Source organism: Lynx rufus, unplaced genomic scaffold (assembly GCF_022079265.1).
Source record: "Lynx rufus isolate CCGP_SWC_20201006 ecotype Redwood Valley unplaced genomic scaffold, mLynRuf1.p SCAF_5, whole genome shotgun sequence".
NCBI lineage: Eukaryota > Metazoa > Chordata > Mammalia > Carnivora > Felidae > Lynx > Lynx rufus.
This window is the reverse complement of record NW_025814867.1, coordinates 93,236,400-93,262,726: the sequence shown is the minus strand read 5'-3', so window position 1 is coordinate 93,262,726 and position 26,327 is coordinate 93,236,400. Positions and strand designations below refer to the sequence as shown.

The 26,327-nt window shown below is 38.6% G+C and overlaps 1 protein-coding gene across 2 annotated transcripts in view; it reads left to right on the top strand.

The window, feature by feature from the left end:
* The first annotated feature begins 1,281 nt into the window (after positions 1 to 1,281).
* CFAP91 (cilia and flagella associated protein 91) overlaps positions 1,282 to 26,327 on the top strand; it is a 75,318-nt gene continuing 50,272 nt past the window's right edge. The window contains exons 1-6 of one of the 2 annotated variants that reach the window (XM_047099660.1): positions 1,282 to 1,451; positions 6,618 to 6,694; positions 7,205 to 7,362; positions 9,473 to 9,556; positions 11,093 to 11,149; positions 24,665 to 24,846. In XM_047099660.1, coding sequence (XP_046955616.1) covers positions 1,328 to 1,451; positions 6,618 to 6,694; positions 7,205 to 7,362; positions 9,473 to 9,556; positions 11,093 to 11,149; positions 24,665 to 24,846 — 682 coding nt within the window. In that variant the 5' untranslated portion in view covers positions 1,282 to 1,327. Of the gene's footprint in view, positions 1,501 to 6,617; positions 6,695 to 7,204; positions 7,363 to 9,472; positions 9,557 to 11,092; positions 11,150 to 24,664; positions 24,847 to 26,327 lie in introns of both variants that reach the window. The other variant, XM_047099661.1, reaches the window with a different exon arrangement.

Sequence of the window (26,327 nt, the reverse complement as noted above, 5' to 3'; positions counted from 1 at the left end):
TTATTCTATGTGTCTATAGATCACATCAAAGGGATAAAGAAGTCAACTCTAAGGTGTGCCACTAGCCTAACAGGATAATTTGAGCATCATAAATAATAATGGATTAAAACTCATCAGATACGTAAAATGTATGCATTGCTAATAATAACTAAACAAAACCTTACTGGTTAACATTGGAGGTTGCTAGGGGACCAACTAATTTCTCTGAAATTTTATAATTAAAGTGAAAAAGCCCAGCATTTATCACGCCTTTCTTCTAGGATCCCTGTATTTCATGATAACCAGAGCTGGTGAGAGAAAGTTTATAGAAGAATCCCAGGTAATAAAATCATTCAAAGTATTAGAAATCTATTGTTCTAGGATAAGACTTAAGAGACATACCAAAATGCAGTGTGAAGACTTTTTTTTAATGCTTTTAATGGGAAAAAAAAACCCAACTATTAAATGATACTTTGGATTCAGCCAAGTTAATTTGAATATGTATTGAGTATTAGATGATACAAAGGGATTACTAATTTTGTTATATGTGATAATGGTGGTGAAGTTAAGAAAATCCGTGTCAGTTTGAGATGTAGATTAATTTAAGGGTAAAATGTCTGGGATCTGTTTCAAAATAGTTAAACACGGAGCAGGCGAGGGGATGAAACTAGATGGGCAAAATGTTAATTGTTGATTCTTGGTGATGAGTCTGTGAAGGTTATTAAAAGTGGATTTACCTTTGCCTATGTTTAAAATTTTGCTTAATAGTTTTAAAAGCAGAACAAGCGCTGCGGAAAGGGGATGTCGGAAATGAAAAACCTAAACTATACTAGAAGATTGAGATTTCCCTGGGATTTCCGAAAGAGTTAAGAATTGTAATGGTCAAATCTCTGCTGGATTTGAAGAGCAGCCTCTGGCTGGTCTCCGGGCGAGGGCCCAAGGAGGGCGGTCGAGGGCTCGCGGTACTCTTGTAAGTGCAGTGAGAAGTGAGGACGCCCTTCCCCACCCGGCACCCTTCCCTCCTCAAGCCTGCCCTTCTTTTCCATCCTTCTTCTCTCCCCACCCCACACACCCTTTTACGCTCCTCCGCGCTTTCCTTTCCCCACTTCCTTCCCTTCCTGCGTCTCGCCCCACCCCTCCCTTTTCTTCACCCTACTGGTCCTTTCCCACACAATCCCCGCCCTTCCGTTCCAAGCCCCTCCCCGCGCATTCGTCCGGACCATGCTCTCCTGCTCCCCGCCCCGCCCCTTCTCTCAGCGTTCTGGCGGAGGTTACCATAGCTGCCGTGCGCACAACAGCTAGGCTTTTCTAGTTGGTCCCCGGCTGGCCGGAGGGAAGAGTCGACACCATGAACCATGTAGTGACTATCGAGGAGCCCCAGGCCAACCCGCAGGTGTCTCAAACCCGGTGCGGGGTGAAGTCGGGGACCTGGGGCAACGTCTCCTCCAGTCGACCGTATGATTTTCTGTACGGTAAGGGCGGCACCGGACCTCCCTCCAGAGTTGTCGACTCCTGGCCTAGGTGGGCTTTGGGTCGGTGATACCCGGCTAAGGGGCGAGGTGAACGGGAGACCAGCCTCGGGACGATCCCCTGACCACGGTTATCTTTTGTTGGGTGAGAGCAGCGCAGAGCTCCCCCAGGTGGCGGTGCTCCTGTGCGCGCGTCGGAAGCCGCAGATGCGCTCTGCGTCTAGGAGGAACACCGCGCCCAATCGCTTTACTGTCCCCACCGTCTTTTCCAGATAGTCTGCACAGCTTTAAGCAATCTTTCTGAAACCTGTACCGGGTGTTTTGTTATCCAGAAATGTATGCAATGATTTAGCAGTCTTGGAGATTCACTCAACATTCCCTCATTCTAACTGTATGAAGTGCCAGACAAAAATGACCTTCCCTCTCCCATTCTCTGGGCAACTCCAAATTTGGCTTTGTAGATAAAGAAGTACCAGTTTATCTCGCCTTTGTTTTCAGTTTTCTCTCTCTCTTTTAAAACTTATTGTTATTTATCAAAGCACTGCTTATAAACTAGGTCCACTGTGTTCCTTTGGATCAGTAAAGCCCCAGTTTATTTTAATGCCCAGCTTGCCCGTTTATGTTCTGTCTCTTCTACTGGACCTTAAGTTCTTGTTTTACACATTTTTGCAGCCTTCTCAGCACCTATTCCAGTGTTGGTACATTTTTTTTTTCCGATTTTGCCCTCAGCAGTCCCATGCTTTTCACCTGAACCTTGCATTGCTTTTAACCGTGTGGTATCTCCTCTGGGATTCCCAGGATCTTCTTTCACTGGGAATCAATAGGTTACCCATTTCCTGGTATAGGGGCTTTGTAATGGTTGCTTACATATTCTGGCCTGTGGTTTTCTTTATTCACTCTTGGTTTCGTCTTGTAAAATAAATCTAGTAAACCCTTGTAAACACACCATGTTTATTTCAAAAGTAATTTGAGAATGGGATATACTTATTTAGTAAAGACAGGCAAGTAATTTATCAAGTTTCCTGTCTTTTATCCTTAAAAGTCTCTCTCTCCCCCCTCCCCTTTTTTTTTTCTGCAGGGGGTTACTAAATGTTTCCGTGTCCCTTGCAAGGAACAGAAACCCACTCAAAATAGGCCAAATAAAGTTTGGATTCTTCCAATTAGACGGGCAATCTCATGTCTATTAATGGACAGGAAGCATAATATAGCCAGGAAAAAGTAGAACCAAGACAGGGAAGGTCAGAACTAAGGTGTAGTGCCCTTCTGCTTGATTTCTTGGACCTATTTTTTTTTTTTAACCTTGTTTAGGTTGTCAGATTTAGCAAGTAAAAATACAGGATGTGCAGTTAAATTTGCATTTGAGATAAATAACAAGTAATATTTTAGTCCCATGCAATATTTGGGATCTATTTATATAAAAAGTTATTCATTGCTTACGTGAAATTTAAATTTAACTGAGGATCCTGTATTTTATCTGGCAACTCTAACCCTGCTTTTTTTCTGTGCATATATGTGTCCTTCCATCTGACAGAAAGCCACTTGTTTATGGATTTCTTTTACTATGACAGGGACTGGGGTGGCAGTCTACATGGCCTCTTATCCTAAATAAAGCCTGTGAGTCCTTGTGTATCTTAGCTGAAAATTGGAGAAATGAGATATGTTCTTGACCAGCCAATGAGTTGACTGGCTTGGGTCAGATTTCCATCCTGACAGAAAGAACTGCGGTGGGTAGGTGTTGTGGTCAGTGATACACACACATAAGCACCTTTCGAAGTTTTTTCACCCTTCACCCACCCACACCCCTCAAACCCAATGGCCTTTTCACCATAGTTAATTGTCTGCAAGGCTTTTGCTCCTCCAAGAAGCTTTGGGTGTCTTCATTAAATGTAATTTTTACTTCTCTGATCACTCTAGCAATTAAGGTTAATTCAGATACATTTGTAAAGTACTTTAGAGTTAACATCATTTTTTTATAGATCATACCTCATTTGTATACCATTTTGCAGTTTCCTCAATTTTTTGCTAAATGTTTTGTGTCTCTCAAATGTCTAAGTGACCATCATATGTTATCACTTTCCTGAATCTAAATTTGTTGATGGATTAGTAGCTACACTATTGCCCTGATAATTAAAGCCTTTTAAATATATGATCCATTTAATTTTTCTAGCTTCCAAAAATGTTTTAAAATGCTTTCTAGGTTTATCATAAGCTCTTTCTTGCTATCTTTTCCCCCAGAATATGCAATTTATTATGCCTTTCCCTAAAAGTAATCATTATGTCTTGGGGTTTGGAACACTTCCTCTTATGATTACTTGGTGTGACAACTTCCTAGGCTTATTAGAACAGTTTCTACAAGATGGATAAATTGGCTGAGGGGCTTTCTCATGATTTCCATGAGAAACTTTTCCCTGTAAAATTCATGGGCTTTTGATAATGTAAGGCCTGGGAGCCAGAAGAATTGGAGTTCACATTCTAACTGTTCCATCCGTAAGTGGCTAACTTCTTGAAGCCTCAGTTTCCTCACCTATAAAATGGAGGCCTAGTGCCTACCTCATTGGGTTTTTGTGAGGATTAAATGGAATATTGCACATAAAGCACTTAACACTCGTGTAAGAATAAGCAAGTGATGCCTGGTGAGTGCCATTACCTCGGCATCTCAGGGGTCTTTCTATTGCCTTTGAGCAATGATTATGATCACAATTGTAGGGTATGTCACAGAATGTGTAGTCATAAATCACATAGTATTGTGTAATTATCTTCTATAGATGGCGGGAATGTTTCTATAGATCATGTCTTCATACTCCTTATAGGAATAAGAGGAGAATGGTTTATAATTTATTATTTAGAGTTAGGGGAAATGCAGGCTAAATTCACTTAAGATGAACAACACAGTTGGAACCATAGGCCCAGTGACATCTTTTAAATCACTTAAAAAAAGAATACGAATAGAAGTTTCCCTTCATCCGATGCTATTCCCAATATATTAGACGTGTTGAAGCTATAGCCTTCTTCCCTTTAAACAGGTGCATTCGTCCTGCCTTCAAATTCACTAGTCTGTAATTTTAGGCCATAAAATTTGGCCTTGCCATTCCTAAATCAGCCCAGTTTCCATCACCTTCTCAACTTGAGTCATAGAGGTGGATTTGGGTGATGAAGCTAAAGAAGAGAATATCTAAAGGTGATGATTCCCAAGTTTGTATCACAGGTCCAGACTTTATCCCAAACTGTAGATTTGTATATGAAATTGCCTACTTTATATCTCCACTTGGACACATAATAGATACCTAAGCATGCTTTCCTAATGTTCTCCCTACAAACTTGCTCCACCACAGGTTTTCCTGTATCAGTTGGTACCAACCCCATACTTTAGCTGCTGAGGCCATCATGTTTCCTCTCTCTCTCTCTCTCTCTCTCTCTCTCTCTCTCTCACCATTCCAACACATTAATAAGTCCCTTCTGTTCCACCTTAAAAATATATCTAGAATCCTGCCCTATTTCATCACTTCTGTTGCCACCACCATGGTGCAAACCAACATCATATCTCTTCTCTAGGCTTATTGCAGTAGCCTCCTAATAGGTCTCCCTGCCTCTTCCATTGCTTCCGTGAGGTCTGTTCTTCATGGGCAACCACAATGAACATTTTAAAATGTAAGTCAGATTTTATCGCTTCTTGGCTCAAAATCTTGCAGTGGTTCCCCACTTTACTCAGATTAAAGCCAAATTCTTTTCAGTGGCTCACAAAGCTCCCTGTGATGTAGGCCCTGGGTAACTTCCCTGACCTTTTCTCTATTATTTTTTCCCTCTCTCACTGTGTTTCAATCATGTTGGTCTCTTTGCTGTTCTCCAAACATGTCAGGCATGCCGCTGTCCTAGGGCATTTGCTCTAGCTGTTTTCTCTGCTTCAAACTCTCTTCCTTCAGATAACTGTATAGTTAACTCCCCACTTGCGAGTCTCCTTAAATGTCACCTTCTCAGTGAGGCCTGCCTTGACTACCATGTGTAAAATTGCAGCCCCATCTCCCTTAGCTGCTCTTTCCCTGCTTTTTTTTAGTAATACTACCCTCTAACTCTAACGTATTATATAATATGCTAATTTGTTATGTTGTTATGATTGTCTTTCTCTCTCATGAAGTCAGGGATCTTTATCTTTTTGTTGATGTGTTCCAAGCACCTTGAACATAGTAGTCAATAAATCTTTCTTGAATGAAAGAGAGCTTGAGCCTCTTATAGCTTTTCAACCTTGGGGGGAATATTAAATGTCTGTTTCCAGTATATCATTTTTGTTGGGTAACTGAGGAATTACTAGACTCTAGGAACTGACTCACATTATCTAAATTAAATTTAAATTAAATTACTTATAAATCACCATACCAGCATATTAGAAGAAATATGTTACCAAGTCATCTAGACTAGTTGGTCAGGGTATTTGTTTCTTAAGAGATGTGTACTTGGGAAATCAAGTCTGTTTCTGAATAGACTTGCTTATGAATTTAATGCCATACTGTTTAATTTTAAGGGATGGTACAATAAAGCTTGAATATGTCACTTTAAAGATGTATCTAACAAGCACATACTTAAAATAATGGCAATCTTTTGTTGAACTTTGGAGAAAAATTTAGTCCTGTCATCAACATACTTACAGATTCAAGGAGTGAATTATAGCTGATTTTATTTATCTCTTGTTAGACAATGACATTTATTTACTACATTTATCAATTCTGAGGTACCATGTTGTGAAGAGTTTGTATCTTTCTTTTGTCCTGAATAGGGGAAGTAGTGCCCAAATGTGTTATTTCTTTCACTTGCAGATGGGTGTAGTGAGTGTATACATGGTCTTTCATCTTAGAGTATTTCCTGGCCTATCCAGACCCAGAAAGTGGTTTGTTCATAGGAGAGTAGACCACATGTTTAAGCTCTGGTGCTTGAGAACTTATTAGGCCTTCTTTTTGCCTTCCATTTCTATAAACTGACTTTGGAATACATTGAAAAGAGATGACTCTAATAGACTCTCACTGGTGGCAGAGTAACAGGACTGTGAGTTGCTACAGATTTAGGCAGTATCTAGTTTTTATAATTTGTTTCCCAATTAAGTAATTACATTGTTTTGCCATTATTCTCAGCCCAGGAGTATGTTCTATTCCTTATACTACCTTATTGTTTATTTTGCAGACCCATTGTTTATTGTGTCAAGTGAGAAAGACCACACACAGGCAAATATCCAAGCTAACCTGATTCGAAACAGACTGGTAGGTCTAATTCATTCACTAAGGCAGCCTGATGAACTTGAACCATCTAGTTTTACTAACTGCACTGATCAGATTAACTAGTCATCAGATCTCCAGTGGGTTTTATATTTTGCAGAAATTACTTTGTCATTATTCCTAGGGGACAAGGCATCTTGATACTTGTGGCTCAGTGTGAGTATTAATTAATAGTGAATAAAGGATTCATTATAACCTAATTTATTTCAGTGGGGAAAGTTACGTATGCCTGTGTTAAAAGAATTCAAGTAGTACAAAAGCGTATATAGTGTGAAGTAAATTTTGACCCTCAGGCCCCTTCTCGTAGTCATCTATTATCAGTTTCTTGGGTATCTTTCTAGAGATAGTCTGTGCATATACAATATCTCTTCTTTCTATGCCACATTCACTGTTTTGTACCTTTAAAAAAAATTTACAATAATAAATAAAATGCTTTAGAAAATCTGATGGTAAAATTTTGTCCTTTTCTTCCCTACCTCCCTGTCTTAATATTAGAGAAAAGTTCCCAGGTTTAGAACCATGTTCAGTAACCTGATTCATTATCCAAGATATTCTCTGTATTGGAGCAAGGCAGACCCTGTCCCACCATTCATCCGTCAGGAATGGAAGAGACATGAGGAGAAACACAGAGAAGCCCTCTGGCACCTTGCCATGTAAGTGTCAGGTAGCTTCAGTTGCTACTCATTTTTTAATGAATTTATTTTTCTTCTTAAAATTTTTTATTCTTCATTTTTTGAAAGTACAATTGTGATGTTATACCTAGGTTGATTGACCCCAAATTCTCTCTCTTAACCCCTCTACCTAGTGGGGGGGCTGGGTGGCATAGTCAGTTAAGTGTCTGACTTCAGCTCAGGTCACGACCTCGCGGTTCATAGGTTTGAGCCCCGCGTCGGACTATGTGCTGACAGGTCAGAGCCTGGAGCCTACTTTGGATTCTGTGTCTGCCTCTCTCTGCCCCTTGCCCGCTCACACCCTGTCTCTCTCTCTCTCTCTCTCTCTCTCTCTCTCTCTCTCTCTCTCTCAAAAGTAAATAAACATTGAAAAAAATATGTTAACCCCTCTACCCAAAACAAGCCTGATTTAGGGGCAATGGTTATAGGTTTATAGGTTAGTAGATATTCTCAGAACCTTGGAGTGAATATATATATTAAATAACAACTTGCCAGCAAAGGTAGAGGGGACTGAATTTGTTGTTTCTTTGATCTATCTTAGAAATTGCAACTATACCTTTCTGCTAGTATCTAAATATATATTTTTGGAGACTTACAGCCAAAGCACCTTCAGAGATAAGTCTCTTGAATTCTTTATTCTTTTAATTATTTGAGTCAAACTTAGTAAATTTTAAAAAGCTACCTTTCAGCATGGACATAAAAAATTGTCTCTTAAAACTCTGTTATTCCTATGTGCTATTAATTAAAAGTATGCATTTTTGTATGTGGGATAGCCTATGTCTACTCTTTTCTTACTCTTACTTCCTCTTGTTGGTTCCTGGCTTCCTGGCTCAGGGAAAGTAATTACAGCAAAACCTTGGTTTGAGAGCATAATTCAATCTGGAAACACACTTGTAATCCAAAGCACTTGTATATCAAAGCGAATTTCCCCATAAGAAATAATGGACATTCAGACGATTAGTTCCGCAACCCAAAAATATTCATATAAAAATGATTACAATACTGTAATATAATATAAAATCGTAAGGAAAATACAAAATATAAAGAAAAGTGAACAAATCAACCTGCACTTACCTTTGAAAACCTTCATGGCTGGTGTGAGGGAGACAAGAGAGAGGAGGGTTATTGTGTAGGATGACTTTCACTAATGGAATCACTGCTGTCTCTTGGCTCAGTGGAATCTTTTACTGCATGGGCACCATTGTATACACTCACATGGATATTGACTACAGTACAGTATTAATAAACTCTGTCATTTACTATATTTAATGTAACTGGCAATAAGGCAGCAAAGGAAAGGGTCTTTATCTGCAGGCAACCTGACCTAGAATGAAGCAAAGCATTCCTAGGCTTACTCTTGTATGGAAAAGCAAAGGACTGTCCATAGGTGCTTTGAACTTTTTTTTTTAACGTTTATTTATTTTTGAGAGAGAAAACGTGAGTGGGAGAGGGGCAGAGAGAGGGAGACACAGAATCTGAAGCAGGCTCCAGGCTCTGAGCTGTCAGCACAGAGCCTGATGTGGGGCTCGAACTCACAAACTGTGAGATCATGACCTGAGCTGAAGTCGGACGCTTAACCGACTTGAGCCACGCAGGTGCTACTGTCCACAGGTGTTTTGAAGTGACAAGAAAATACCAGTGTCAGTTGTGGGCACCTTCCAACATTCTGAAAAATCACTGATTTCTGCCAAACACCATGGCCTGAGACTGAACAGCTGAGCATGGAAGACGATCACCCACAGCCCCGCAGTGAGAGAGAGAGAGAGAGAAGAACCATTGGCTCAGTTGTGATCATGTGACATTTGTCATCTGGTACCTCTTGTATTGCAGGACATTGCTCATGTATCAAGTAAAATTTGTTAGAAATGTTTGCTTGTCTTACAGAACACTCACAGAACAAGTTACTCACAATCTAAGGTTTTACTGTATTATCTAGTCTGAGATGTAGGTCAGTCAGATGCATGTTAGAGAAGACTTTGCTCTCAGTCTCAGATACCCTATGTATCTCCTACTTTATAGACATAAAAATATGAAATAGAAATTTTGGAAATGACATGTTAGACTTTAATAATGTTCTCCTGCTTCATTTTAGAACAGATACATCTTTTCAGATGGCCAAAGAGGTTTATGCAGATCCTGAAGTAACTGGAAAGAATCGCTATAAATACTTTGAAAGGTAAAAAGTAATTACTAAAGAAAATGAGCCCTGGTATTTTTAGAGAATGTCTTTATGATAATGATACCACAGCTGTCACTTCTGAGTGCATGCAGTGTGCCAGGCACCAATTTAAGTGCTTGATATATATAATCAATTTTTACAACAGAAATATAGGATAAGATATATTATCCCCATTTATCAGTAAGGAAGCTGAGACCAAGACAGGAGAAGTAAATTGCTTGAAGTCTCTTAAGTTAGTAAGTGGCAGATCTGGGATTTCCAGCTAAATCTGCCTGACTTCAGAGCTATTAGCTGTAAATAGGAACGTATATTTGAGAACAAAATGAAGTCATCAAATCAAGTCATGCAGCAGAGACACCATGACAGTCATAGTACATGGGCAATTGTTATAAGTGGACACGTAGGTGACGTTTGCTATCTGTTGTGTGAATGTTGCCAAAACCAACATGGTTGAAAGTTTCACTTCGTTTCATTTGTGATTAATGCTCATGTGATATCCATATAGTCAAATTAAAATGAGAATCTCCCTATAGGTTTTATGTGGTTAGAAAAATAATCTTGTGTCCATCAACTGATGAATGGATAAAGAAATTGTGGTTTATATACACAATGGAGTACTACATGGCAATGAGAAAGAATGAAATATGGCCTTTTGTAGCAACGTGGATGGAACTGGAGAGTGTGATGCTAAGTGAAATAAGCCATACAGAGAAAGACAGATACCATATGGTTTCACTCTTAGGTGGATCCTGAGAAACTCAACAGGAACCCATGGGGGAGGGGAAGAAAAAAAAAAAGAGGTTAGAGTGGAAGAGAGCCAAAGCATAAGAGACTCTTAAAAACTGAGAACAAACTGAGGGTTGATGGGGGGTGGGAGGGAGGGGAGGGTGGGTGATGGGTATTGAGGAGGGCACCTTTTGGGATGAGCACTGGGTGTTGTATGGAAACCAATTTGACAATAAACCTCATATATTGAAAAAAAAAATCTTGATATACATACATAGGCTTCCTTGAGAAAGTAAATTTGTAATCTGCATTGTTATTTGTGAGCATCCTCCTTATGGAAGTTATGTGATGCTGATTTTTCAGAGAAATGTTAAATTTTTAACATGGTATACTCAATTTCTAGACTTTCTGGGGGTAGTTTTTAAAACTAAATCACTGGGAATTTCAGAATGTCTCAAGGAAGTGGGATCTAATGACCAACTGAAGTCCAGGTAGAAGGCATCACTTCTGAAAGTGTGGCTTCTTTACCATCTTCAGAGAAAACATCAGAATGTTTATTAAAAATGCAGATTCATTAGCTCTACTTTAAATGTACTGAGTCTCCTGGGCTAGACCTGGTAATTTGCATTTTAAACAAAAATCTCCCCACTGCCCAGTGATTTTGTGTTTGCCCAGGTTTGTGGATTACAGATTTATGGGATATTCAAGCTCACTGATTTTAAGGGACGAATCTGAGAGTTGGAATAAGGCACAGAGAGCACACAATGCATAAGTCCCACATGTTTGTGTTCTTCTTTCTCCCGCCAGGCCTTTCCTTCCATTTCATCAACAGATGCCCCTTAATGTCGTTTTTGCAGTAACCAAGTAAGTAGCCATTATTTTAATACTTTTTTTCTAGTTTATTTGCTGTTTGTTCCCATGCTTATTTCCAGAAGATGGTTCTCTAGATCAATATTTTTCAAATTCTGGATCATAAATCATTCGAAAGTCATGAAATATTTTAGTGGGTGATGAACAGCATTTTAGAAAACAAAATTGAATAGAAAATAACCAAAAGCATCACGGTAAATTGCTTTTTTGTTTATAACTTTTGTTTTGGATAGATACATACATACATTCGTATGTAATGGTTATGATGTAAAATGTATTTCTTCTTATTATGAGTTATGGTAAAAATAAAAGTTTAAATATCCTTTTTACTTACCTGAAACACACACTTATTTGGCAACAGTTCTTCAACATTTTATCAAGAAAATGAATCAGTCATGAAATAGGCTTTGAATACTGGAACTTCATAATTTAATAATCATCTAAGCTATACAAGTTAATTTAATATGCAAAGATCAGGGGCGCCTGGGTGGCTCAGTTGGTTGAGCATCCGACTTCATCTCAGGTCATGATCTCAAGGTTACCGAGTTCGAGCCCCGTGTTGGGCTCTGTGCTGACAGCTCAGAGCCTGGAGGCTGCTTTGGATCCTGTGTATCCCTCTCTCTGTGCCCCTTCCCTACTCATGCTCTATCTGTCTCTGTTCTCAAAAATAAAAAATAAAAATGTTTAATATGCAAAGATCAATAAAACATGGTTTCTGTCCCAAAGAGGATTGGACCAAGGTAAGAGAGAAGTAAAGGATAAGAGCCGAATCTGGGATTAATGTCCAGTGTCCTAGTCTTTTGTTTTAGGGCTATACTGTTTTTGCTATTACTGTTTCCTATGTCAGTATAACTTAATGTTTGTCTGAGAGAAAAAAATGAAATGATCAGGAAAAGAAACCTTTTTTAAGGTCTCAGATTTCTGAATCGAAATTTAGATAGGGCTTGCCTTTCAAACAAGCATTTAAAGGATATGGTTACCCCTTATTATATAGCATTTTATGAATAGACTATATGTTATCAAATGTCTGTAATCCTTAAGATAAATGCCAGTTCTGATCCCAATTCTCCTTTGATTTTTTTTAAGACTGCATGGATACCTATGGCTCTTACATAGACGGAGAATAGATTTCTTGCTCTCCCCCTTGACAGAGCAACTTTGTGTGGTTCATTTTACCCAAGGACAGCTGCAGACTTGTTTTTAGTGAAATGTTTTATATGAGCAAAGGGAGAGACATGAGACCAGTAGATTCCCTAAAGATACCTTTGATAATACTTTAAATGTAGGCTCACTGGATCGTCTACTTTGGAGGTCATAATTACATCAGGTTTAAAAGTTGTTCATTTAATTATGGGGAGTTCTGAGGTCTACAGTCATGAACACTGGACCTTTTCACTTCTTTTCTAAATTAACTGTGACATGAGGGATTTCCTATAACAAACTTTGACAGTTGACATCTTAGATAATCTCTGTCCTTCTTAGAAGTTTTTAAAGAATCAATCAGTATCCCTGAATGAAGTCAGCTCTGGAATTATGGCCGTGATGAATTTCTGAGCAGTGAGGATAATTCCACCTTATGTTAGTAGGGATGGACTTGTCTGGGGACCAGCTGGCCTTCTCCAGCCATACCCTTTTCATGTTTAGCTGTTGGAGTCTTTACTTACTCATTCTGTGAAGCTAGCATTACCTTGATTCCAAAACCAGACAAAGACCCCACTAAAAAGGAGAACTATTGGCCAATATCCCTGATGAACGTGGATGCAAAAAATTCTCGACAAGATACTAGCAAATCAAATTCAACAGTATATTAAAAGACTTATTCACCATGATCAAATGGGATTCATTCCTGGGCTGTAGGGCTCGTTCAATATTCACAAATCAATCAATGTGACACACCACATTAATAGAAGAAAGGATAAGAACCATGTGATCTTGTCAATAGATGTAGAAAAAGCACTTGACAAAACACAGCATCCTCTCTTAATAAAAACCCTCAAGTAAGTTGGGATAAAAGGAACATACCTTAATGTCATAAAAGCCATATACAAAGGGCCCATAGCTAATATCATCCTCAGTGGGGAAAAACTGAGTGCTTTACCCCTGAAGTCAGGAACATGACAGAGATGTCCATTCTCACCACTGTTGTTCAATGTAGTGTTGGAAATCCTGGCCTCAGCAATCAGACAACAACACAAAATAAAAAGCACCTGAATTGGTAAAGAAGTCAAATTGGCACTCTTCACAGATGACATGATACTCTACATGGAAAACCTGACTTGACCAAAAACCTGCTAGAGCTGATATATGAACTCAGCAAAGTTGCAGGATGTAAAATCAATGTACAGACATCGGTTGCATTTCTATACACCAATAATGAAGTAACAGAAAGAGATATCAAGGAATCGATCCCATTTATAATTGCACCAAGAACCATAAAATACCTAGGAACAAACCTAACCAAAGATGTGAAAGACCTGTATGCTAAAAACTGTAGAAAGTTTATAAAGAAATTGAAGAAGACATAAAGAAATGGAAAAACACTCTATGCTCATGGATTAGAAAAACAAATATTGTTAAAACATTGATACTACCCAAAGCAATCTACACATTCAGTGCAATCCCTATCAAAATTGTACCAGCATTCTTCACAGGGCCAGAACAATCCTAAAATGTGTTTGGAACCACAGAAGACCCTGAATAGCCAAAGTAATGTTGAAAAAGAAAACCAAAGCTGGAGGTACCACAATCCCAGACTTTTGCCTGTATTACAAAGCTGTAATCATCAAGACAGAATGGTGTTGGCACCAAAACAGACACATAGATAAAAGGAATAGAATAGAGAACCCAGAAATGGACCCATAAGTATATGGCCAACTAATCTTTGACAAAGCAGGAAGGAGTATCCAATGGAAAAAAGACAGTCTCTTTAGCAAATGGAGCTGGGAAAACTGGACAGCAACATGCAGAAGAATGAAACTGGCCCACTTTCTTACACCATACACAAAAATAAATTCAAAATGGATGAAAGACCTAAATGTGAGACAGGAAACCATCAAAATCCTAGAGGAGAAAACAGGCAGTAAGCTCTTTGACATTGGTCATAGCACCTTCTTACTGGGCAAGGGAAACAAAAGCAAAAATAAACTAATGAGACTTCATCAAGGTAAAAAGGCTCTGCATAGTGACGGAAGCTATAAACTAAAAAGGCAACCAATGGAATGGTAGAAGATATTTGCAAATGACATATCGGATAAAGGGTTAATATCCAAAATCTAAAAAGAACTTAATAAACTCAACACCCAAAAAACAATCCAGTGAAGAAATGGTCAGAAGACATGAATAGATACTTTTTCAAAGAAGAAATCAAGATAGCAAACACACACGAAAAGGTGCTCAACAGTGCTCATCATCAGGGAAATACAAATCAAAACCACAGTGAGATACCACCTCACATCGGTCAGAATGGCTAAAATTAACAAATCAGGAAACAACAGATGCTGGTGAGGATGTGGAGAAAAAGGAACCCTCTTGCACTGTTGGTGGGAATGATACTCTACATGGAAAATCTGACACTACCAAAAAACTGCTAGAGCTGATACAGTGGTGCAGCCACTCTGGAAAACAGTGTGGAGGTTCCTCAAAAAATTAAAGAGAACTGCCCTATGACCCAGCAATTGCACCACTAGGAATTTATCCAAAGAATACAAAAATGCTGATTCGGAGGGGCACATGGACCCCAATGTTTATAGCAGTGCTATCAGCAATAGCCAAATTATGGAAAGAGCCCAAATGTCTATCAACTGATGAATGGATTAAGAAGATGTGGTATATATATATAATGGAATACTTTTTGGTGATGAAAAAGAATGAAATCTTGCCATTTGCAACAATGTGGATGGAACTAGAGGATGTTATGCTAAGTGAAATAAACCAGTCAGAGAAAGATGAATATCATATTGTTTCACTCATATGTGGAATTTGGGAGGCCTTAACAGATGAACATAGGGGAAGGGAAGGAAAAATAAGATAAAAAGAAAGAGGGAGGCAAACCATAAGAGACTCTTAAATACAGGGAACAAACTGAGGGTTGATGGGGGAGGGGCGGATAAATGGGTGACGGGCATTAAGGAGGACACTTTTTGCGATGAGCACTGGGTGTCATATGTAAGAGATGAATCACTGGGTTCTACTCCTGAAGCCAAGACTACACAGTACGTTAACTAATCTGAGAATAATAAAATAAAATAAAAATTTTAAAAAGAAAATAAAGATGGTTACTATGAAAAAAGATAATAAGGGAATACTATGAATAACTCTATGCTTGCAAATTTGATGACCTAGATGAAAAGCTAATCACTTGAAAGACACAACTTGTCAAAACTCACACAAGAGGAAATTGGCAATGTAAATAGACCTGTATCAAAGAAATCGAATCAATAAGTACTAACATTCCAAAACATAAAGCACCAGAACCAGATGGATCTACTGGTGAATTCTACCAAACATTTAAGAAATGATACCATTGTCTGTAATCTCTTTAGATAATAGAAGCAGAGAGAATACTTTCTAACTTTATGCAGTCAGCATTATTCAAATGCCAAAATCAGACAAAGACATTAAAAGAAAGCTACAGACTATTATCTCTCATGAACATAGGCACAGATATCCTCAACCGAATGTTAGCAAATGACCAAGCACTATGACCATGTAAGATTGTCCAGATTTGCAAAGCTGGTTCAGCATTTGGAAATCAATTAGTGTCATCTGTCATATCAACAAGCTGAACAAGAAAAATCACATGACCAAAGTGATAGAGGCAGAAAAAGTATTTGAAATACCCAGTGCCCATTCATGATAAAAGCTGAGTAAACTAGGAATAGAGGGAAACATCCTCAACTTGATAAAGAACATGTACAAAAAAACTACAACATACTTAATGGTGAGAAATTTGGAGCTTTTCCATTAAGATTAGGAACAAGGCAGGGATGGCCCCTCTCACCCCTCCTTTTCAACATCATAGAAGTCCTAGCTAATGCAGTAAGACAAGAAAAGGAAATAAAAGTTATACAGATTGGGAAAGAAGAAATCTCTTTGTTAGCAGATGCCATGTTCATCTATGTAGACAATCAGAAAGAAAGGGCTAAAAAAACCTAGAACTAATAAGTGATTATAGTAAGGCTGTAGGATACAAGGTTCATATACAGAAGTCAATTCCTTTCTATATATCACCAATGAACAAGTGGGATTTAAAATTAAATTTTTTTTTCAACGTTTATTTATTTTTGGGACAGAGAGAGACAGAGCATGAACAGGGGAGGGGCAGAGAGAGAGGGAGACACAGAATTGGAAACAGGCTCCAGGCTCCGAGCCATCAGCCCAGAGCCTGACGCGGGGCTCGAACTCACGGACCGCGAGATCGTGACCTGGCTGAAGTCGGACGCTTAACCGACTGCGCCACCCAGGCGCCCCAAGGGATTTAAAATTAAAAAGACAAAACCATTTACACTACTATAAAAAATGGGATATTTAGGTATAAATTAAACAAGATATATACAAGATCTATATGGGGAGCACTGAAACTTCGATAAAGAAATAAAAGAACTAAATAAATGGAGAGGTATTCCATGTTCATGGATGAGAAGACTCAATATTGTCAAGATGTTAGGTTTTCCCAACCTGATTTATAGATTTAATGTAATCTCAATCAAAATCCCTGAAAGCTATTTTATGGATTTCAACAAACTGATTTTAGAACTTATATGAAGAGGCAAGAGCCCTGGAATAGCCAACACAATATTGAAGGAGAAGAACAAAGTTGGAGGACTGACACTACCTGACATCAAGACCTACTATTAAGCCATAGTAATCAATACAGAGTGGTATTGGGGAAAGAATAGACAAAAAGATCAGTGAACTAGAATAGAGAGCCAGATATAGCCCACATAAATATAATCAACTAATCTTTGACAAAAAGAACAAAGGCAATCTAATGGAGTAAAGGTAGTCTTTTCAACAAATGGTGCTGGGACAACTGGACATCCACATGCAAAAACCCAAAATAACAAAAAGGAATCCAGACACAGAACTTACACCCTTCACAAAAATTAATTCAAAATGGATCACAGATCTCAATGTAGAATGCAAAACTGTAAAACTTTCAGAAGATAACATAGGAAAAATCCTAGATGACTTTGGGTACAGCAATGACTTTTTAGCTATAACACCAAAGGTACGATCCTTTTAAGAAATGATGGAGGGTTGCCCAGGTGGGTCAGTCAGTTAAGTGTCCTACTTTGGCTCAGGCCATGATCTCACAGTTCATGAGTTCAAGCCCCACATCAGGCTCTCTACTGTCAGTGCAGAGCCTGCTTTGGATCCTCTGTCTCCCTCTCTTTCTGCCCCTACTTCACTTGCATGCACATTCTCTCTCTTTCAAAAATAAACATTAAAAATTAAAAAAAAGAAATGGTGGATAATCTGGACTTCATTAATTAAAAACCTCTGGTTTTTTGAGCTACAATGGCAGAGTAGTAGGAGGACCCTAGGCTTGACTCTTCCTTGAACATAGATAAATATCAAATCATTCTGAACACCCAAGAAATCTATCTGAGGACTGGCAGAACAAACTGCACTACTAGAGGGAGAGAAGAAGTCACATCATGGAAGGTAGCAGGTGCAGAGATGTGATTTGGGGGAGAAAAGGATTGTGGAGGGGAGGGAGCCTTGATCATGGAGAGAAGTGAGAGAAAGAGAGTGAGTGTTGCATAAGGGATTCCACAAGGAAAACATTTCCGCAAAGCCATTGACTGTGGAAATGAAAAGGGCTGATTATCATAGTTTTTATAACCAGTAGAGTTCAAAGACTGAAGTTTTAGAGTTTCCTGCCATGGCTGATATGGAATCTGGCAGGTGAGGCAGTGCTCCTGGGGAGAAGGAGGGAGGAGAGCCTGGAAGCAGACTGTGCGAACTGAGGATTCCCTCAGACACACTGGGAGAGATGGTTCCCCCTTCTTGGAGTGCATCTGGAAGAAGTGGCATTGCCTCTCTGGTGACAAAAGAACCAGCAGGTGCCATTATGCTCCCCTGCCCATAAGCATAGGCGCAGGGACACCGGCTGCAGGCAGCTGACCTGGACACTGGCTTTTTGCTGCACTTTATTCCAAACTCCAAGTTCCTATGTGTTGGTGCAGCTGCTCTTCAGGGACAAACCTGCACCAGCCCCAGTGTGACAAGACCCACCCCTAGAGGACCAGCATGGGTCTGTGCCATGCCATGTCCCTAAAGTTTGGAGTTTTAAAACTCAATTGGCCTGCCTGGGATAAAACCCAGGTACACTGCACTGCTGGGTGGGCAGATGACTTGGACAGACAGGGTGAAGGCAGGGATCTGAGGGACACCTGAGACACGTGAGGGGAGATTGTTCACTCTTCTGTGATGGCTTCCCAGACAGCAGTGGGTGTGAACTCCCACTCCAGGATGAGGGAGAGGGCTGACACCATTTCCCTTCCCTGCTCCTCAGCATAAACTAACTTCAGTAAGCAACACAGCACCAATAGTGGTGGCCCAAAACACTTATACCAAGCCCCGCCCTGCTGCACTCTGCAGGTACTTCTTTACTAGGGGGAATGTTTTTGAGAATCAGAGCAGGAGGACCCTCCCACCCAAAGACCAGCACAAACCCCTCACATGCACCAAATCTACTGATCACAGAGTGCTGCAAAGCTTCACTACTAGTGGAAATAACATCAGGTCTCTCTTAACAAACAGACCAGAGCACACCTAGTTAAAACTTGCCACACTCTGGCCAAAGTCCAAATACTTCCCACTATAGGCAAGGAGAAACTCTATAGAGGACTGACCTGAGAGAAAGAGCAGCCAAAAGACAGAAGCAGAGAGCACACAGCATACACCAGAGACACTTTCTGAAGTGCCAGGTCCTGGACAGTATATGACCTCTTCTTCATAAAGCCATTACTCTCAGGAGCAGAAAATATAACAGGCTTTCCTAACAGAGACTTAGACAAAATGCCAAAATGGAAGAATTCATCCCAAAAGAAAGAACGAGAAAAGGTCATGGCCAGGGATCTAATCAAAACAGATATAAGTAATATACCTGATCTAGAATTTAAAACAACAATCATAAGGATACTAGCTGGGCTTGAGAAAAGCATACAAGACATCAGAGAGTCTATTACCACAGAGGTTGAAAGACCTAAAAACTAGTCAGGTCAAGATAAAAACTGCTATAAACCAAGATGCAAAACTGACTTGATGTATTGACAACAAGGATGGATGAAGCAGAGGAATGAATCAGTGATATAGACGACAATATTATGGAAAATAATAAAGCTGAAAAGAAGAGGGAAAGAAAAGTATTGGATCATGAAAGTAGGCTTAGGGAACTTAGCAACTCCATAAAGCATAATAATGTTCATATCATAAAGAGTCCCAGAAGAAGAAGAGAGGGAAAAAGGAGGAGAAAGTCTGTTTGAGGAAATTATAGCTGAAAACATCCCTCATCTAGGGAAGGAAACAGACCTCCAAATCTAGAGGCCACAGAGAACTGCCATCAAAATCAAGAAAAGCAGGCCAACACCAAGACATATCGTAGTAAAATTTACAAAATACAGAGATGAGGGGGAAAAAAAAACAAAACTAGGGTACTTGGAGACAATGTAATATATTATTCATCACTAAAAAGAAATGAGCTTTCAAGACATGAAAAGAAATGAAAAAGAAATCTTAAATACATATCACTGGTGAAAGAAGCCAATCAGGAAAGGCTATATACTGTATGATTTCAACTGTGTGACATTCTGGAAAAGGCAAAACTATGGAGATTATAAAAGGATCATTTATTGTCAGGGGGTTGAGGGGCATGGATGAATAGAAGGAGCACAGAAGATTTTTAGGGTGGGGAAAATGCTCTGTATGATCCTATAATGGTGGATACATGTTATATATGTATATGTACATACATAAGATTTGTCCAACCCATAGAATGTATAACACCAAAGAGTGAACTCTAATGTACACTGTAGGATGATTATGATGTGTAAATTTAGGTTCCTTAGTTTTTTTTTTTTTTTATGTTTATTCATTTTTGAGAGCGAGTGAGAGGAGGCAGAGCATGAGTGGGGGAGGGTCAGAGAGAGAGGGAGAAGAATCCAAGGCAGGCTCTAGGCTCTGAGTTGCCAGCACAGATCCTGATGCAGGGCTCGAACTCATGAACCGTGAGATCATGACCTGAGCAAAAGTCAGAAGCCCAACTGACTGAACCACCAGGTGCCCCTTAGTTTCTTCGGTTGTAACCAATGTACCACTCTGGTGAGGGATGTTGATAGTGGAGCAGGATATGCATATGTGGAGGCAAAGTGTATATGGGAACTCTCTGTACCTTCCTCTTAATTTTGTTGTGAACCTAGAACTACTATGAAAAATTATCTTTGTTAAAAAAATTTATTTTTTTATTTAAATTTATTTTTTTAATTTAAAAAATGTTTTTAGGAGAGAGAGGGCATGCATGCAAATGGGGTAGGGGCAGAAGGAGAAAGAGAGAATCTCAAGCAGACTCCATGCTCAGCGCAGAGCCTGCCATGGGGCTCAATCCCATGACCCTGGGATCATGATCTGAGCTGAAATCAAGAGTCAGAGCCGCAACTAACTGAACCATCCAGGTGCCCCTGAAAAAATTAAGTCTAAAAAAATACAAACATTCATTGGAGTTTACAGAATTACAGAACAGGATTTGCTACTTTGTGAAACCCCTCATTGTGTTTAGTTTCATGGGGTGGAAGGGAAAATCTAGAAGACTACAGGTATGGCAGATAGTCTGTGCTCCTGGTGTCTATGTGGTAGTTAGGAAAGAAACTGTATTAAGTTATTATAGGACTTCTGTCAAAGTAGCATTCCCCCTTTGCATCCTCTCCTTTGACCCACCTACAAGGGTCTTAAGTCACCATAAAACTTAGTCGGAAGGATTCATGAATTTTATTTGTTGTTGTTGTTGTGTATTTATTTATTTTGAGAGAGAGAGAGAGAGAGAGAGAGAGAAAGAGCGTGCGTGCTAGTGGGGGAGGGGCAGAGAGAGGGAGAGAGAGAACCCCAAACTGGCTCTGTGCTCTCACAAACCCTGAGATCATGACCTCAGCCAAGATCAGGAGTTGGATGCTTAACTGACTGAGCCACCCAGGTGTCCCTCATTAGGTCTTATCCTAGCATACTTGATCAGATGGCTCAAATATTTAATTTTTAATTCAGAAAACAATTTATTCTTTTGATTCAAACTAATGGTATTATATAAAAATATGCATAAGATCTGGGATGATATAAACCTGAAGTTATTTCCTCAACAAGAATTTTTATAGTAGAATAATTTCTGCTGAAAATGTAAGAAATTATAAACACTTAAATTATCTACATATTTTAGAAATTCATAGCAGCTGCTAAAAAAATTATTTCCATACCATTAGAATTCAGCATTAATAACAAATTAAATTACTATTTTAAAAAAAAAGTACTATTTCATTACAGGTTGAACCTCCAAATAGGTACTTCTTTCTAGCTCATTTGAAATGCATTTTTTTAAGAGCTAAGCTGTATATGTTTTGCTTATATATAAACACGTCTCATTACCTTTGACTGTTTTTTAAAATGGAAATTCCTCTTTTTTGCTGTTATAGTTTTTTGTTTATGTAATTTAACTAATTCTTTTACCAACTAGAAAACATATTCTTTTAAATGGAAATAGCTATGTTGTTTTTTTGCTCATTTTAATAGTAATACATGTCCAGGTTAAAAAAAAAGAGAGAATTTAGAAAACTATAAATATGAAAAAAATCTGTAATCCTACTATCCAGAAATAATTGTTACTTTATTGTATATCCATCTAGGCATTTTCTATGCACAAAACACAGGCTTTAAATAAAAATAATGTACTTCTGTTGTACATATTGCTTCATAGTGTCCTTTTTTTCTATTTTACATTGAATCATGGACATTTTTGTATGTTCATAAATACAGATTTCATTGTTACTTTTAATAGCTGCATAAATTTCATTATAAGCATGCCATATTTTTTGAAGTAGTTTTTCTATTCATGGTGATCATTTAAGTTTGATTTTTCTTGAAAAAGACCCACATGAATAGATTAGAAAGATTTCCATGAAGTATGGTTTAGTTAAAAAAGCAACATGCAAAAAGGTATTCATAATAAGATTCCATGTTAGCAAAACAATAAAATAACACTCTACATGTGTGTATTTGTGTGAGTGTAGAAGAATAAGAGTGGGTAAAAATACAGCAAGATTGGGGGGGCGCCTGGGTGGCGCAGTCGGTTGAGTGTCCGACTTCAGCCCGGGTCACGATCTCGCGGTCCGTGGGTTCAGGCCCCGCGTCAGGCTCTGGGCTGATGGCTCAGAGCCTGGAGCCTGCTTCCGATTCTGGGTCTCCCTCTCTCTCTGCCCCTCCCCCGTTCATGCTCTGTCTCTCTCTGTCTCAAGAATAAATAAACGTTAAAAAAAATAAAAAAAAATACAGCAAGATTCAAGGATAATTCAAGAATATATTCTAGATCTAGGATATACAGAGAGGGTAGTGCTGTGGGTGTTAGGGAGGAAAAGATATTGAGGGAAGCTAACTCAAAAGTAAAGGAAAAAAAGCACTGCACTAAAACATTAAAGCATATGTGCTATCATATGTTTTGTTACAAAAATTATGTATAAGAGTAGGCATATGTTTAAATGAATCAACTAAAAATTTTTTTCTGTACTTAAAAAGAGCCAGATCAGGTCATGATCTCATAGTTCCTGAGACTGAGCCCTGCATCAAGTTCCATGCTGACACCACAGAGCCTGCTTGGGATTCTCTCTCTCTGCCCCTCCTCTGCTTGCTCATGTGCTCACTCTCTGTCTCTCAAAATAAATAACTAAACCAAAAAATAAATTAAAAAGCCAGAATAAAAAAATAAGATGAAAATAATGGATCCAAGGTTGATGCCTAATAACCTCAGTTGTAACCATTTTTTAATTGGCTATTAAAAAAAGAGTTTGTAATTTTTTACTCTTACACGTGAGACTTTATGAACATATTTGCATTTATCTCTGTACACTTGTCCAGTTATTTTCTAGAATAAATTCCTAGGAGTGCAGTTGCTGGGACAAAGGGTTGTTTTTTTTTTTTCTTTTTAAGTTTATTTATTTTGAGAGAGAGAGGGAGAGTACAAGCTGGTGAGGGGCAGAGAGAGACGGAGAGAGAATCCCAAGCTTGAGCTCATGTGGGGCTCAAACTCCTGAACCACAAAATCACAACCTGAACCAAAACTGAGTCAGATGCTTAACTGACTGAGCCACCCACATGCCCCCAAAAGGGTATTTTTAAAGGTTGGATAAGATAACCTGTCAGATAAAGGTTAGATCGATAAGTTACCTTCTAGTTAGGTTGTGTCTATTTGTATTTCAGTCAACAGTTTATGAGAATGCCTGTTTCTTCACAACTTTGTCAATGCTAGGTATTTTCAGTCTTCTCAGTCTTTGCTTATGTGATGTAATAAAATATCATCTTGCTGTTTTACTTTATTTTTCTTTGATTACTAGTTATGTTCATTAATTTTTCATGTGTTAGAAGTTTTACTTTTTGTTTTGTGAATTGTTCTTTACCCATTTTTTCTTTTGGTATTTGACTGTCATTGATTTATAAGGACTTTTTGCGTAGAAAGGCTATTTAACTTTTATCCTATATGTTGTAAAACGTATTCCTAAGTGTGCCATTCATATTTTAAATTTGTTTATGACATTTTGAGGTGTAGAAGTTTCAACTTAACCTTAATTCTATTGATCACTTCCTTTTATAGCCTCTGGCTTTTGAGCCATGCTGAGAAACACTTTCACTCAAAGATGGTGTATTTACTCATGTTTCCTATTACTTTTATAGTCTCGTTTTTACATTAAATGCTTTAAAATATCTGGAATTAATTTTTGTCTAAGGGATGAGATAACTATTCCATAATTAACCAAGTGATCCCAGCATTAATATTGAATTGTCCATCTAGAAAGAGCCTTATCTTTTAAAAATTCAGAAAGAATCTCTTTTTTTCTCTGTTCCTGTATTTCTAGAGGGAAACAGCTAAAATTGGATGTGTAACTACAAGCAGAGTGGAAAGAAACTAGGAAGTAGCAATTCTAAACATGTTCAGAAGTAACTGTATGACAAGCTAGGATCCACCTTTTATAACTCTATGTTCAACCCTGCCCAATGATATACAGATGAACAGGCACTTTTATGAATAGACCTGGGCATTTATATCCCTTCAGTTTCTTGGCAGAGGTGAGAATAGCAAGGCAGTTCACTCAAGATAATTGGCCACAGTCCTGGTTACACTGGGTGCATGAATTTGTGCATGTTTAAAGGGGGCATAGGCTTAGTGAAGCTAAGGATTCATTTCTGCTTGACTATGTAGTATTGTAAGTGATTGGATCAGGTTTTAATTTTTAAAATAATTTTCCCTTTTAGGACAGAGCCATATACTTTTCCTACTACTTCTGCTAAGTACCCATCTATCCCTTCAAAGTGTACTGTGGGCACTCAGACTGATTATCGGGATGCTGAAGTTCAAACAGATCCATATTCTCCAGAATATGTAGTATGTCAGGAGTCAATCCCTGAGCTCTTGACCCTGGCTACTCTTACTTGGGGTGAGTTGGTAATTGTCTTGGATATTTGTAGATGCCTGTCTTGATAACCATGCATGCTATTGAGTTGCTGGAAATGATGTACTTAGAAGCAACTATGGTGTAAAGTGTTGCTATTTAAAATGTCTTGCTCAACAGAGCTACTTCATAGACTCATACTTTTTCTGATACTTTTGTTCAAAGAGAGGTATGCCCTTTTCATTGCAAGGAGGCTTATTATACTTTATCCCTGAAGACTGAAGTTTTATTTGGCTTAATTTGGTGGTTGCTTTGCTGACTACTCACCTCCCTGTTCTCAGTTTTTCCTAGTGAATCAGTTCCTTTTCATTGAGCAGTCCTTACTCCTTTACACATAAACCGTTTTTGAGTGTATAATACTGAATGTATATTCCACCATATGTAACAATATTATCTTACTTTGACAAAATATCTTGCAATTTACCAAAGCTCTCTTACATACCCTATTGGATAGTTTAGATGATTTCTTTTTTTTAATTTTTTTAAAAAAATGTTTATTATTTATTTTTGAGAGGGAGAGAGAGAGAGAGAGAGAGAGCAGGGGAGGGGCAGAGAGAGAGGGAGACACAGAATCTGAAGCAGGTTTCAGGCTCTGAGCTGTCACATAGTGCCCGATGTGGGGCTTGAACTTAGAAACTGTGAGGTCATGACTGAGCTGAAGTTGGACGCTTAACTGACTGAGCCACCCAAGCACCTCGATGATTTCTTTTGATATTATCTCTGAAATGTTAATATAGTTCAGGCTCAGAAAGTCACTCTTTGATGGTATTAAAATCTGACCTAGGCCTATATTATGTGAAATTAGAAAAATTAATAAGAAAAGGGGCTTTTTTAAATGACTAGACATTAGCTTATTGAACTCACTTGATTGTAGCTGGGAAACTGAGGACCAGAGAGGCCACCTCCTCCCAGGTTGTGGAGATAGTTGGTACACTATTATGATTTTTATTAAAATGAGATTACTTTTGTTTCCCAGCTGTGATGGTTTGCTGTGATCAAGTCTGTGTCATAGGCAATGAAGACTTCCATATCTGAGCTCTAGTTTTGATTCTTGTTTCTTGGCTCACCTTATGATATCAGATGAAGCATTCTTGACTTCCATACTTTATAGCAGGGGCTCTACTTTCAGGCATAGATGGCAGATTAAAAATATGCTGAAACCTTTCCCTTCTGCTCTGAATACCTAAAATACACACACACTAATAAGCACATAACCACACTTTTTTTAAAAAAGGTAAAAAATTTCCATACGTCAGAAGTGGAGATTACTTCCTAAAAGAAAGAAATAGCTGGGAATCTATGATGGTGAGCAGGGATTGGGAATGGTGGGGAGCTAGATCCAAGTTACCTGCCCGGACTAGAGGAGGCAAGACTTTTCTCTTGTCCGCAGGTGGTACTGAAGCCTAGTGCCTTCCAACACAGAGGTTGAAGTGTCAATAAAAACCACTATGAGTCTGGCCTGCCCC